The sequence below is a fragment of the Gracilinanus agilis genome, chromosome 4 (genome assembly GCF_016433145.1).
Source record: "Gracilinanus agilis isolate LMUSP501 chromosome 4, AgileGrace, whole genome shotgun sequence".
Taxonomy (NCBI): Eukaryota; Metazoa; Chordata; class Mammalia; order Didelphimorphia; family Didelphidae; genus Gracilinanus; species Gracilinanus agilis.
In genome coordinates this window covers 142,261,737-142,277,473 of record NC_058133.1, presented here as the reverse complement: position 1 = coordinate 142,277,473, position 15,737 = coordinate 142,261,737, and the positions used below count along the sequence as shown (strand labels likewise).

Below are 15,737 nucleotides of genomic sequence, written 5' to 3'. Positions count from 1 at the left end.
TGGTAAGGGTGGGCAATGGGGGTCAAGTGACTTGCCCAGGGTCACACAGCTGGGAAGTGGCTGAGGCCGAGTTTGAACCTAGGACCTCCTGTCTCTAGGCCTGACTCTCACTCCACTGAGCTACCCAGCTGCCCCTTCTCTTTTTCTTGCATTCTATGATCCAGTCAAATTAGCCCATTTTTTCTCCTTCACACATGACACACCTCTATCCCTTAGCAATGGGTTCCATAACTGAAATGCACTTGTATCTTTAACCTCCAATTTACAATCTTTAAGCCAGGCTCAGACTCCTGCATCAAAAGCCTTTCCTAAACCCTCCAACTATTAGTGTCTTTTTTTTCTCCAAACTATTATGCACTTAACTTTGTATTTATTAACTTTGGGTAACTAGATATTATAGTGAATAGAGTGCTGGGTCTAGAGTCAGGAAGACCCAAGTTCAAATTCGGTGTTAGACAATAGCTGTGTGACTCTGGGCAAGTCATTTAGCTTGGTTTGCCTAAGCTTTCTCATCTGTAAAAGGAGCTGGAAAAGGAAATGAAAAACTACTCAATTATCTTTGCCAAGAAAACCCCAAATAGAGTCATGAAAAGTTGGATGTGACTGAAATAATTGAAAAAAATTATTTTATATTTATAGTGTTTTATATATATTATATATGCATATATAAATGTGTGTGTGTGTGTGTGTGTGTGTGTGTGTGTGTGTGTATAGATCCTTGTTTTCTTCATTAGAATATAAGGTCCATATGACCTGGGATGATTTTATTCTTGGTATTTATATTCCTAATGCCTACTTATATGTATGATTTCCCCCACAGAAAGTAAATGTATTGAGGGCAAACCATCTTCTCAGGCACCCAGGTTCAGAATCTAAATGTTACCTGTAACTTTTCATGCTCTCATACCCCATATCCAATATTTTATTAATTATTTAATCCAATCTCCCCAAATGGTATTAATTTTACCTATATAACATCTCCTATAAATTTTATCTTTATAATATCTCTTCTAAACATTGCCTTCTTTCTACTGACACTGCTACCACCCTGGGACAGGCCATCATATCACCTCTCACTTGGCTCATTATAATAATTTGTTGGTTGGACTACCTGCCACAAATGTCTCCCTACTTTAATTCATTTTCCTCCATGGATGCCAAAATGATTTTCCTAGCATACAGGTCTGACCAGGTCACCACCCCTTCCCTAGTCAATAAACTCCAGTGGCTCCCTATTACCTTTTGAAAAAATATAAAATCCTCTATTTGGCATTTAATCCTCTCACAACTTGACTACTACCTACCTTAAAATCTTAACATTTTACTTTTCTCCATCCTTTATATGAAAGTATATGGCCTACTTAAAGTGTCATGTTCAAGTAAGTAACTTTATCTCCCAACTTTGTGTACTAGCTAGAAATCTCTCTTCCTTACTTATCTTCTTCCTTGGCTTCATTCAGGACAACTCAAATCCCACTTTCAGTAAGAAGGTTTTCCCCCTCTGAGATTACCTGCAACTTATAATGTATCTATCTTTTATATACCTAATTACCTAAATATTGTATTTTCCATTAGTATATGAGCTCCTTGAGGGTGAAAACCGTGTTTTTATGTTTCTGTGCATCTCTAGTACTTAGGAACAGTTCCTGGCACACAGTTAAATATTTAATAAATGCTTGACTACATGACAAAGTTGATGCAGATAAAAAACACACTAGATAACAAAAGAAAGTATCTCCAAAAGGTCTATGAGTATATAATGGAAAGGTACAGTTAAAGAACTGGTAATCTGAAAAGGACCCATGGGTTTTATGACTTTTACAAGCTCAGTGAGTTAACAGAAAACTGATGTTATCTAAGGCTACATGAAGGGATGCATAATGTCTAGGCTCTATTAGTACTATACTCCATTTATTCTACATTTACAGTGTTGAGTTCAGTTCTTGGCACAACACTTTAGGAAGGACAGATAAAAAAGAAGGGATGATCATCAGTATTAGTATAAGAGAATAACAAATTAAAGTCTGCTTGATTTTTTAGGAAAAAAAGACATTTGGGGCTTTAAAAACATTTTCCATATAGTGTTAAATGAAATAATTAAAACAAATATTAATCAACTGTTTACTTACCCCATTTAGACTACCCAAATCTTTTACTAAATGTTCATCTGCAGAGGCATCATAGTTGACTACAGCATGTTGCTTGTCCACACTGCGTGACTGAAAAACAAATAGGAAAGAGTGTCTTAAAAGATAATTTTATGGGGGAAAAAGGAAATTTAAAAATATAAACCCCAAACTCAAAGGTTCTTAACTTTTAAATTAATATTCCTAAACTATATGACTAATACATTGAAATGCATAATATAACTTGATAAAATAAAATTTAAAGCATATTTTAATTCAAATATGGCCTCAGACACTTCCCAGCTGTGTGACCCTGGGCAAGTCACTTGACCCCCATTGCCCACCCTTACCACTCTTCCACCAAGGAGCCAATACACAGAAGTTAAGGGCTCAAAAAATAAATAAATAAAAAATAAAGTATATTTTAAAATTATAGTGTTCACAAATTCTAACAAGAACCTTCCTATCACAATTAATTTTTGTTTCACAAGGATGATGAGGTCAACTTTGCTGAATGAAACGAAGAGAAAAAATTTGTAACATCAACTATTTTTAATGTAGAAAATATTTACCTTTGAATTATTTTTCTCTATATAAACTACCATTGGAAAAAAATTAGGAATAAACATGCTTTTATTGTCAGTTTCCACTGAGCTTTTTTTCTACTTTGGGCTTTCTCTTCACTTATGTCATAATTGGCTTTACAAAAATTACAGCACAAGTTGTGAGAGAAAAATTAAAAAAAAAACTGATTAAAAAATAGAATTACTCTTGTTTTAGTAAAGGAATTCCCAAAAGGCTGAAGAAATCAAACTTGGAAATAAATGTTGTAGAACCAGCTATTGTTTGAAATATCAAATAGGGCATAGTTCACAAAATGGGTAAGATAATCTCTCGAATTTCCTGGGCCCTGCTTCTATACTTTATTTTCCTAGACTTGAAAATCTTAAAGAGAATGCTAATAAGGAAACCAGATATATCCAGCTTCAAATAAATGTGTTTGTGGTAGATAGCCTTGTACTTTGGACTTGTGATTTGTTGTTGTTTTCTCTTTTTAGATATGATGTCACATATGGGTAGGAGTAATAAGAGCTGATAAGATGAGCCATAGGTGGGAAAAGGGCAAAAAAAATTTTTTTTCGGTCAATGTCAGTCCTTCATTAAGTATATTCTTTGCAATTTATTCTTTAGCACACAGATTACTAAAATCTTGTACTACTTTGTGGGGGCAGGAAATGACTTTTCAATATTCAACAAGTATTTCCTGACATATTTACTGCATTGCATCATCACAAGGGAGAAAGTATAATGTATGGTCCATGACCTCAAGGAGTTCACAATTTAATTGAAACAAGTGAACAATACAAGCCAGTAAATAATTAGTTGGAGGGATAGGGGCTGAATTGATGATTTATGTATGTATGTATGGGGGATGTATGAGGAACATTCAGGTGAGGAAACTCCCACCAATGCAGGCAGTATCTTCTCTGATTTATAATCTCAGAGTTGATTATAATAGCAGTGGTGCCAGATGAGTCTTCTTGATTTCAGGCCTGGCTCTCTGTCCACTGTACACCTAGTTGCCTCTATTAATAGATTCTACCAGAGAGACAATTTTACTCAATGACCCTTTATCAATATCAAGAGAAGCATACAAAAGGCAGATACCTAGTCAACAAGCATTTATTAAACACATACTCTGTGTTAGGTACTGTTCTATGAACTAAGAATACAAAAATAGGCAATCTTGGCTGAATTTAAAAAGGCAGAGCATTCATGACTAAGGCAATTCTAGTTCTTCTATGCACTCTGTTAGTCAAATCATGTGTTTATTTCTTTTTATTCCTTTCCCTGTTAAAAAATTAATGATGTCTTTTGTTTTCACTTCACAGTAATTTGGGGATATTTCTCCCTCCAATCTTACCATATAAGAAAAATAAGTAAAGCAAAACCAAATGACTAGTTGATTGCCTTGATTTCACAGAAGAGTGCATCCAACATTTCATTTTCCTATTCTCTACTTCTTCTCTAATATAAAAGATGCCCATCTCTTCTTAATTTTATTTTACTTCATGCTCAATCAGTCCATACAAGTCTTTCCATATTTTTAAAATTATTTTTGTGAAAGGAAAGACAAAAAGAGGCCCTGTATCTTTCCTCCCTTGACTCGAATGACTTCATTTTTAAATTAGTGTGTATATTTCCATGTACGAATTAAATTACATCTATGTGTTTACAGACTTTACTCCCTTGCTAAAACTTTTATAATGAAAAAAAGATTTAAGTTCTTACTACTACCTGCTAAGAATAATGCTAAGTATTAGAGAAAAATTGAAAAAGGAGGCAGTTTGCCCTTGAGGAACCAATATTTTATTTGAGGCAGATTGGTGGCATAATAAAGTACTAGGCCTAGTCATAAGATTTCAGTTCAAATTCTGCCTCAGATACTTCTGGCTTGTGCTATGCTGGGTAAGACATCTGATCTCTGTTACTTTTTCCCAGGATTGTTGTGAGGATTAAGTGAAATAATAATTGTAAAGTACTTAGCACAGAGCCTGGTACATTACTAAGCACTATATAAATATTATCTATAATTATTATTATTATAACATATAAATAAGCTCAACTATAGGGGAAGATAAGGCTTAAAAGTCCTAAAAGCAGAGCAGTACAGTAGATGATAAGGCTGGAGGATCCATAAGGCATCCTGGCAGGTAAGATGGAAATGTTCAGAGGGTGGATGGTAAATTCTGGAAGTCCTCCATTTTACCAGAAGTTGTAATTGGTAAGACCCTGCTCATCCAAGCAGTGGCAACTGCAATGTCTTCTCTTTAGGATGAGGAAGAGAACTGAAAGGACCTGGTTCACCACCACAGGGAATAGGAAAGTAGGCCTAAGGGTCCAAGCAAGAGCAAGGATTCTGGGTTCCTTTCTGCAGAGGTCAGTGTCCATACAGAAAACAGAACACAGGAAGGAAGGCTAGGGGAAACTAAGCATTTTGTATACTGGGTTCTCCTGGGGACTGAATGGATTGTGAGTAGCAGAAGAAATTCTGAGTTTCTCTGTGGGGGCTCATACCCACTGACAGGTAAGTTTCTGGATTCCATTTGTTTTTTAATAGGTCAGTTAGAGACTTTATTATTGTTCCTGTTTATTTTTCTATTTTGGGTCAGCTTGTCCTAAAAGTGTAACTTGTTCTGTTTGTGCCAAGCTAACTCCTAAGGGGAATCCTGTTTTGTTTTGTGCTGGCATTCACCTATAATTGGAATCCAAACAAGGCTCCCACCTCATCTAAGATTTTTCCACAGGCAGGGACTATACTCCCCTTTGGTAATATGTCTGATGTCTGGGAGTATCAGTGGATATTGCCTTTGATATTCCATTTAAAAGAAAAGGAAAAAAATTCTTGAGGTCTGCAGTGCAATTTTAAACAAAGGAAAAAATGGGACCTTTTATTTGACTGGTATAGAAAGGTTTCCAAGAAGTCTTGCAATTTGCTTTGGTTGTCTATAAACTGTGAATTTCAGAATGCTGACAAAAGTGACTTTTTAAATTTGCCTTATATCTCTGTTTATATATGAGTAATTTAAATTCAATTAAGTTAGAATCATTCATGCTAAGAGAGGGAAGATATAGGGATACTGTCTCTTCACTTTCATCCTAGTTTCAGAGAGCACAATTATATTTCATTACATTCATAAAAAAGTTTGTTCAGCCATTACTCAATAAATGGGAACCTCTTTTGTTTCAGGTTCTTTGCTCCCACATTGTATTCAGTTCCAACTACATTATTTCAGAAAGATGGGGATTTTTCAGAAAGGAGCAGAAAGGAAACCCAAAAAGACCTTGATGAGGTAGAGCAATACATTAAAGCTAGTAAGATAAAATTCCACAGGGAAAAATGTAAAGTCTTTTATTTAAATTGTGTTAATCAACTGTACAAATACAGAAAGGATAAAGATATAATTAGAAAACAATTCATTTGTAAAAGACCTAGGTGATTTTGATGGACTACAAGACATTAATATATGAGGCAGTTTTTAATAACTTGTCTGACAAGAAAGCTAATATGAAATCTAGCTAAAATAATAAAGAGAAGGAGAATGAAAAGGAATAAGTATTTTTTATAATCCCTATGATGTGCCAGGCACTGTGCTAAGCACTTTTTACAATATTATCCACTGCGTAGGTGCTATTATTCTTATTCTTGCTATTCTTGTCATCTTCATTGAGCAAAGAGAGGTTAAATAACTTGGCCAGAGTCATACAACTAGCTAGTTATGTTTCTGGGGCCAAATTTCAACTTAGGTCTTCCTGACTCCGTGCCCAGTACTCTAAACACTGAGCCACTAGCTGCCTCTAATAGTAGAGATAATGTCCATACACAATGAAAAACAGAAGATAGTCTTTGAATAATTGTAGATGTATCATGGGAAATAGGGTTAAATTTCTTCTACTTAGCTCCAGAGAGCAAATTAAAATCAAGTGTGGGAGTTATAAAGAAATAGATTTCAGTTGAAATATAAAGGAAATTTTCCTAACAATCATATCTGGACAGAAATGGAATTTGTTGCCCAAGAGGACAATGAGCTCCTCCAATATAGAGATCTTTAACAAGAATAGATGAAAAATACAGGGACCTTTCCAATTCTAAAATTCTACAAGGTAGAAGAAAAGCAAGAATCAAAGAAGATTACAAGGTTTAAAGTTTAGTAACATGAATTGAGAGCCAGGCCTAGAGATGGAGGTCCTGGATTTGAATCTGGCCTCAGACATTTTCTAGCTATGTAACCCTGGGTAAGTCACTCAACCCCAAAGGCCTAGTCCTTACCACCCTTCTGCCTCGGAACCGATATGTAGTATTGATTCCAAGACTGAAGGTAAGGATTAAAAAAAAAAAGTCTAGTGACAGAGAAAGAAGGATGGCAAATTTAAGAGACAGGGAATATGTGAAAAGGAGCTGGTATGTGTTTATGTATGGGGGTGGGGAATGGGTGGGCTACACTCTGTATCATGTTTGGGTGATAAAAGAATATATAAATAAAAATATCCTGGCAACATAGTATGGTATAGAACTAGAAGGACTAGATCTGAAAGTGATCTACATAGAAGTGATACTTGAGGCCAGTGGAACAGTGGGTTCTCTGAGAAATAATATGCAAAGAAGCTCCGAAAAGAATTTAGCTTGAAAAAGTTAGAATAAGTAAGCCAAAAAAAGCAGTCTGAAGTTGGAGAAAAATAATTGAAGTTTCAAGAAAGAAAGAAATTTCTCAGAGGAAGTGGTCAGCATTGCAAATGCAGTACAGTGGTCAAGGAGACTAAGCAGTAGTGCAAAAAAAGAAGAACTTGGAGCAAGAGGAATGAATCTGAATCTTAATTCAGCTATTTATTTTGTTGTGTGACTCCAGCAAAGTCACATCCCTTCAATGTTTTAGTCTCCTCATCTACAAAATGGGGACGATAATAAGTGCTAAAGAATTACTCTTAGGATCAAAGGAGATGAAAGAGCTTTGTAAACTAAAAAGAATGAAACAGAGGTATAAAGAAAAGATGTTTGTTTCATTTTTTTAAAAAAGGGGAAAGGCATCATTAAGTATTGGGATAAGTGTCAAAAGAACAATATTTGAGTTCTAAGCTTCATTAATTTACTAGTTAACACTGGCGAAATCACATTTTTTAGATATCAATATCTCCATATGTAAAATGGGGATAATATAACTTTCCAACCTGCCTCACAAGTTTGCTATAGGGATCCAATGAGAGATAACATATTGGGGAAGCACTTATCAAGTTATCGAGTGAATGTTATTTATTATATTTTAAAAAGAACTATGTTTCAAGAGTTTTCTCTTTTTTCCACTGCTCTTAAGATACTAAAGATATGCCCTTGAATTTGTCCTGCATATGGACTCAGCAAGCAAACATCTAGACATGAATGTTCTGAATGTTATTAGTAAATATTATTCAAGATGGGTGTGAATGTTAAATTGAGGATTCATTCAATTGTAAACTCATTTCGAGTAGAGACTTTCATTCTCTGTTGGATCCTCAATACCTAATACAACATTTGGCACACAGATGCTTAATAAAAATTTAATGACCTACCCATTTTTTAAAATTATTGAAAGGCTAACATAAAAGTCTTACATTGTAAGAACTATTTAAGGCTTTTCTAAAGCAGTTTATACCAGTCTGCTCTAAAGGGGTATACTACTTTTTTTTTTTTTTTGTGGTGGCATGATACTAAAAATGGAATTGTTGAGACTCTAACATAACAAAAGCAGAATTTTTTTAAAAATTGCTGAAATAAATATTAAATTGTACTTTTTAAATTCATCACATTAATTCAGGCTCTTGAAGTCAAAATGCTTTATTGCCTTTGAATGGATTCATTGTTCTACACACTCTGCTTTGCCAGATATAACTGACATCTGCATAGCTAACAATCATTTTCACAATGTAATAATACATTAGCTAGCTTTAAACAATTTCCTAAGTTGAGGTAGAGAATATCCCTAAATTAAAATATTTTTTCATTATGGCTATAGCTCATATTTATATGGCATTTTGAAGATGAAGAGGGGAAAAAGCTTCCAATGAGATGAATTAAAAGTATGACAAATACACATTTCAAAAACAATAAAAAATATAGTACAAGATTGTCCCTAAAGATTTAGTCTTTAAACTGTAATAGCCTCAGGCCACACAAAGACTTTTAGGATTGCCTTGTAAAATATAATAACTTATAGTTTTGAAATTTAAACAGCCCTTATTTAACCAAATGGTTAAGAGTACTGTATTGTAAACACATTATTAAAGAACCTGACTTTGATTTTTTTTTTTATAATTTTTTTCTTAAAACCCTTACGTTCCACCTTGGAATCAATACTGTATATTGGCTCCGAGGCAGAAGAGTGGTAAGGGTAGGCAATGGGGGTCAAGTGACTTGCCCAGGGTCACACAGCTGGGAAGTATCTGAGGCCAGATTTGAACCTAGGACCTCCCGTCTCTAGGCCTGGCTCTCAATCCGCTGAGCTACCCAGCTGCCCCCTTGGCTTTGATTTTTTTAGAAAATTATGTTATAGGTAGTTTTGTCAAATGAATCTTCATTTAATACGCCTGTTGATAAAAGTTGAATTTTCAGTTTAGATATATATATAGACTTCTGCATAATATTAACAAAACAAATAAAACTTTTTGAAAAATGTTTTGGTAAGAGAGAAAATAAGGAAGGTTTCCAGGTTAAGATGGCGGCAGAGTAAAAAGCAGCTGCTTAATCTCTTCTAACCCACACATATAGGACTCCTCAAGAGGACATAAAAACAAATCCAGATGAACAAAGGGATTCCACAAAAGGGTGCAGCATTGAAGGTACCTGGGATTGGGGCATTTCCATGCTATAAGGGGGTGAAATAGATCTCACTAAAACTCCAACTGAGCAACCTCCTCCCCCCTCACACACCACTTACAGGGTCAAAGCCAGCGCACAAGACAAGTTTGGGGCATCCATTAAGTCCTTGGCAGCTACCTGGGACCACCAGGACCTGCTCCTGAGAACAGCAAGACTTAAGACTCCAAGAGGCTAAAGAACCTGCCTGACTTTGAACACAGACCTTGAGCTCAGGCGTGGACGGAGTTGCTGACGCAGATCCTGAGTGAAGGTGCAGACCTTGGGTGGGGACCCAGTGCAGAGGGGTGCATGACTGTGGAAGCAGCGCCCTGAGACTGTTAAAGGAGCTTCCGGCAGAGGAACAAGCAAGGGGACCACCAGGAAGCTTGACCCTGAGAACAACTAGACCTGAGACCTCAGGAGCCTAAAGAGTGCAGCAGAGAGACCCTGGGTGTGAGGATAAACCTGAGAGGACACACAACTCACAATGGCAAGCCATCCACAAGAACCCCAAAAGAGAAAGAACAAGAAGAAATCTGTAACACTTGACAACTTTTACACAGAGAAAATCCAGGTAATAGAGCAAACAGCAGAGGAGAACAAGTAATCATATCCAAATCTTCCCAAAATAATGAAAACTGGTCACAAGCTCTTGAAGAGTTCAAATCTGAGATGATGAGAAAGATGGAAGAGATTTGGCGACAGAAGTGGGAAATAGCTCAAAAGGAAATTAACAAGTTAGAAGACAGAAACTACCAATTGGAGAAAGATGCCCCCAAATCAAACAAAATGGTAAACAAATTGGAAACCAAAATCAGGCAAGAAAATAACAGTATAAAAGACAGAATTTCGCAATTGGAAAGTGAGGCAAGTAAATTGAAGACCAGAAATGACCAGATTGAAAAGGAAAACCAGTCTCTAAAGGCTAGAATTGAGCAATTAGAAGATAATGATCTCTTAAGACAGAAAGAACAAATAAAGCAAAGTCAAAACACTGATAAAATAGAAGGAAACATGAACTACCTCACTGAGAAATTGACAGATAAAAAAAACAGGTCTAGAAGAGACAATTTGAGAATCATTGGACTCCCTGAAAAAAAGCAGAAATTAATAGAAATTTGGACTCCATACTAAAAGAAATTATTCAGCAAAATTTCCCTGAAGTTCTCCAACAAGAGGGCAATATAGACACTGAAAGGATCCATAGATCACCCACTACACTTGACCCAGAAAAGACAACCCCCAGGAATATAACAGCCAAATTCAAGAGCTTCCAAATAAAAGAAAAAAATTTACAATAAGCCAGAAAGAGACAATTCATATATCAAGGAGATATTATTTTTAAAAAGGAAAAGAACATATATGTATAGCAGAGCTCTTTATGGTGGCAAAGAACTAGACATTAAAAGAATATCCATCAACTGGGGAATGGCTGAGCAAATTGTTGTAAATGATTTTGATAGAATACTCTTGTGCTATCTTGTGCTCATTTCTCAAATATATATTGAACTGAATCAAACTTTTAAGAATACAAATCATTCCTCAACAAATGATGATAGGATACAAACAGGTAGTTTTCATGATGAACAGGATAATTTGAAGTAACAGAACATTGCACATAGTAATCAAAATACTATATGATTATCAATTGTGAAACAACTATTCTCAGCAATACAATTCTGAAGGACTTGTAATAAAGAATGCTACCAACCTTCAGAGAAAGAACTGTTAGGAATCTAAATGCACATCAAAGCATTAATATTTTTCACTTTTTAAAATTTATGTTTTGGTTTTATGAGTATTCTCCCACAACAATGAGCAATATGGAAATATATTTTGCATGATCATACATGTATAACCCAGATTAAATTGCCTTTAATTTTGGAAAACGTTGAAAATTGTTATCACATATAATTGGGAAAATAAGATATTAAAATTTTTACATGTAAATGGAAAATACTTAATGAAATAAAATATGAATCAAAAAATACTGAGAGTTCTTCCCTCTTTTAATTTTGGGAAGAGCAGAATAAGTTGCACAGGGTGAGTTGGGAACTTTTAGATGACCTGGACTATAATGCTTTGCCCCCAATCCTATGTTCTTCTGAGTTTCCCTCCCTCTAATTTATCTCTAGGAATTTTGGCACAGCCTCTTTACTGGTCTTCCTGACTTAAATCCAATGTTAATAAAGATGCTAAAGTGGTTTTCCTAAAGATCATACCACTCCCCTATATAAATTCTAGTAATTTCTCTATCATCTCTAGAATAAAATATTTCATCTTTATGCTTATTTCTATTTTTATGTAAGTTTTATAATCTAAGTGAGAATTATTATGGAAAATATATACTTTATATGTCAGTAAACATATACATATTAGTGATATATGCCTGAAATTATTTTACAGAAACAGATACAATTGAGGAATCATTTTCCCAAAGATTACTGAAAGGAAAGAAAATGGAAAACTAAAATACAGACCTCTTCCCAAACACTTCCAGTGAGGAGGGCAAGAAAAAAATGGAGTAGGAAGGGTGAATTTTCTATCTATCTATCTATCTTTAAAAGCCTTAAATATACTTTATTTCCAGATATGCAAACTCATATTTCCCAAATGATCAGGAGGAAGATAGTAGTACCAAAGGACACATAAAAAGGTGTCATCACAGTCTATGCATTTTATATAAAATTTACCACATTATTAATATATTATAGCAATAATACTGTTCCATTAAACTCAATAAAGGAATAATTAAGGCATCTTGCTTTTAAAATATATAATCTAATATTAGGCAGTCCTAAAACTAAAACTGTCAGCCCATGTTTTGGGTTAGTTACTGTTATGAGGAAAGGAGTGTAAACAGATAAAAGAGACTCTGCACAGATAGCAGTTTGCAGGACATTGCCACATGCAAGGAACTACAGAGTTTGTTCTAGAATCTGGGGACATTTTATAAAAGGACAGAGAAAGCTGCCAAGGGGGCTTTTGGACATTCTGTTGGGAAAATAGCCTGAAGCTGAGAACTTCCTCTGACTTGGAATCACTACTGTTAGTTAAAATCACCTGGGGTTCTATTTGGAAGGATTGAACCTCAATATAGTGTTTGACAAACTTCTGTGGACCTGTGGGGGTCCTTAGAACTACATTTCCCGTGGTCCAACGGGTTTCATGGGTTTCCTGTTTTGCATGACGTATTAAAGGTGAGGGACTGTTTTAAGTAGGGGGTAGTGACTTGGAACTTCTTTTTTAGTTACCTGAGCTCAAGGAGAGAGGAAGGTAAATGGCTGAGGTGAGGTTGGAATAGGTTTTTCCTTACAGGCACGTGGTCAGTTTATCTCTATCAGCATGGCTTTTATTAAAATACTATTCTCCCTCTTGATCTCGGCCCTCATCATTTTTAATCATAACACTATAAGATAGAAGGGGTTTTTTGTTCCCTATCCCCTTGAAGCCAAAGTGACAGATCCTGCTATCCTGTTTTGGAGACATCCTACCTATTTGTGATCCACTTTTGTTCCTGTCTTCTGAGAGTGTTCCCAACTGCTGTGAAGATCTCTGCTGGCCAGGCAACTATCTGTGGGAAAGGCCTAAAGCCATCTTGGGCCTAACTTGAAGAGGGTTGATTCCCAAAATAAAGGGGTCAGCCTAACTACTCAGAAAGACTATAAAATCTAACCAAACATTATCTGGGAGAATTAGTAGCTTCAGGTAGTTATGTTAGCTAGAAATTTCTAGACAGCCAGAGTAGTAATAGGCAGCCCGAAGATCTGAAGACACTTTCAGATGGGGTCTTAGAAAAGGGGGTGGTTTAGTTAGGACCCCTTAGATCAGGGCATCCTATTCCCTAACCCTCCCTTCCTGCTTACCTTGTTAAGCAATAATCCTGAACATCTGTCTGTTAGTCTGAGCGCACTAGCCAGTGAGATGAAGGTGGGCCTCACCACTGAGGGTTACCAATATAACCTTGGTATCTTACCTCTATACAAAACAACCATACAAACAATCCACCTATTTTATTACAAAGCCACTAATCTTCCTCATCTTCAAAATGATGGTCAATGATTCAGTTTCTATGTAGAAATACTGAAATAAGAGAAACAATATGTTTTTTAAATTGGTAAATCCTACTTCCTTCCCTTCTGTTCCTTGAGTCAATAAAACTTTGCTACTTGCCAGATATGTTAAAAAACTAAAATTATTCTACTAAGGATCTATTTTTCAACTAAGAAATACTATTACTATGGTAATTTCCTACTTCATAAAAATGAAAGGTATTACATATATTTTAAAGTGCTATGTAGCTTCAGAGAAAAGTTATTACCTAAATAAAAAACATTATACTTACAATTAATATTTTTCCTAGTATTTGCTGTGACTCCTGGTTTCCACTAATCACAAAACTGTGCTAACTAGGTCAACTGAGAAGTTTGTTTTAAGAACTCAAATGGGCCCTCACTGTGGCAAGGCAATCCCTTTTCCCCTCCTAGGTACATTCACCAAATCATTCAACATAGCAGTTTTTCCAAATCTTTTCATCCCATCTCAAACTTTTTGTAGCTCCCTCTCCATTTCCCTCTCTGTACTGAAAACCTTGCCTTCCTCCTTCATAGCTCACTCAAAATAACAGGTTATTTGCAGAACTTCTTTTTCTGTATTCTTCATCTTACATCATATATATATATATATACATATATATATATACACACACATACACACACACACATATATGTATATTTATATGGCAACTTGCCTCCTTCATTTTTTCATGAACAGAGGGCCTTTCTCTTTTCTAAGATAAGCCCTCTCTACATGTATAGGTGATTTCATTATAATCCTATCTTCTCCAGAAAATTGCCCCCTCTTATTATCCTCACTCTCATTAATCTTTAAATGTTCCTTGCCTACTTGTTGGTTCTGTACTACCTATAAACATACCCATGTTTACCCCATCCTCAAAAAATTCTTACTTGATCTATTCATTCCCTAAAAAATATGTGGCTAAAGTCCTTAGGAAGAGCGTGTGTATGTATGTGTGTGTGTGGGCACGCGCGTGTGTTTTTACTTCCTTTCCTCTCATTCTTTTCTTTAGAATTTGAACTCTAGCTTTTTCTGACTTCATTCAACTCAAATTGCTCTTTCCAAAGTTGCTAATGAACTCTAAATTGCCAAACCACAGGTCTTTTTCTCAATCTTCTCCCCACTTCAGTATATTCTTTACTCAGCTATCAATCTGATCTTCCTAAAATGTATATCATATTTTTATTTTAAAAAATTCTAGCAGCCCTTTATTACCTCAAGAATAAAAAAGAAAACCCAGTTTGGCTTCCATAGCCCTTTATAATTTGGCTGCTTCATACCATTTCAGTCTTCTTGATCCCCTCCACATATTCTGTGACTCAGTGACACTGGCCTCCTTTCTATGCCTTGCACACAATACATCATACCATGACTGCTTACAGAAAGCTGTTCCTCCTCACCTCACCTAACCTTCTTGTCTCATTCCAAGTCTCGAGTAAAGTTCTACCTTCTGCAACATGCCTTTCTCAGTCTTCCTTAATCTTAGTGCATTCCCTCTGAGACTATCTCGAATTTATCTTGTATATATTTTGTTTATACAGTTATTTGTATCCTGCCTTCCAATTACACTGTGAGCTTCTTGAGAGCTTTGCTTTTTGCCTTTCTTCCTATCATCAAAAGCATTTAGTATACTGGGCAACCTTTTGAGCTTTGTGTGTCAAAATTCACCAAAACTTGGGTGGTGTGTCACTTCAAGAAAAAACACCATAATTTTGCAATATTTATAGTTTAAATAACAAAAATGTATAATTGTAATATAAAACTATATTTAATAAAACAGAATAGGTAAATTAATATAGATAGAATTGTCATCTATAGTACACAGATGTCTACACTACACTATAGCAAATGTTTCATCCTTGGCATGTGGCCTCTTACTTCTCTATTGAAAATGGCTATGTGTGTCAGTGCTGACAAGCTTGTCATAGGTTTGCCATATCACTGGTTTAGTACATAGTAAACTCTTATTAGTTGCTAGCTTCTATCTTCTAACCACCTTTCTTTTACAAACACCTTTAGTCATTCCCTAGATATAATTCCTATATTTCCTCCAGGATCATAGATACTCTCCTGTTTTAACTTTTAAAGCCTTTCACTATCTTATTATACATTACTTCGTCTCCTCTCATTGCCAAACCTTTGTG

The 15,737-nt window shown here is 35.4% G+C and overlaps 1 protein-coding gene across 1 annotated transcript in view; it reads right to left on the bottom strand.

The window, feature by feature from the left end:
- The window catches only part of CEP170 (centrosomal protein 170), a 132,288-nt gene that overhangs the window by 104,210 nt on the left and 12,341 nt on the right, over positions 1–15,737 (bottom strand). The window contains exon 2 of the mRNA XM_044674980.1: positions 2,130–2,219. Within this exon, the coding sequence (XP_044530915.1) occupies positions 2,130–2,219 (90 nt within the window). The remainder of the gene's footprint in view (positions 1–2,129; positions 2,220–15,737) is intronic.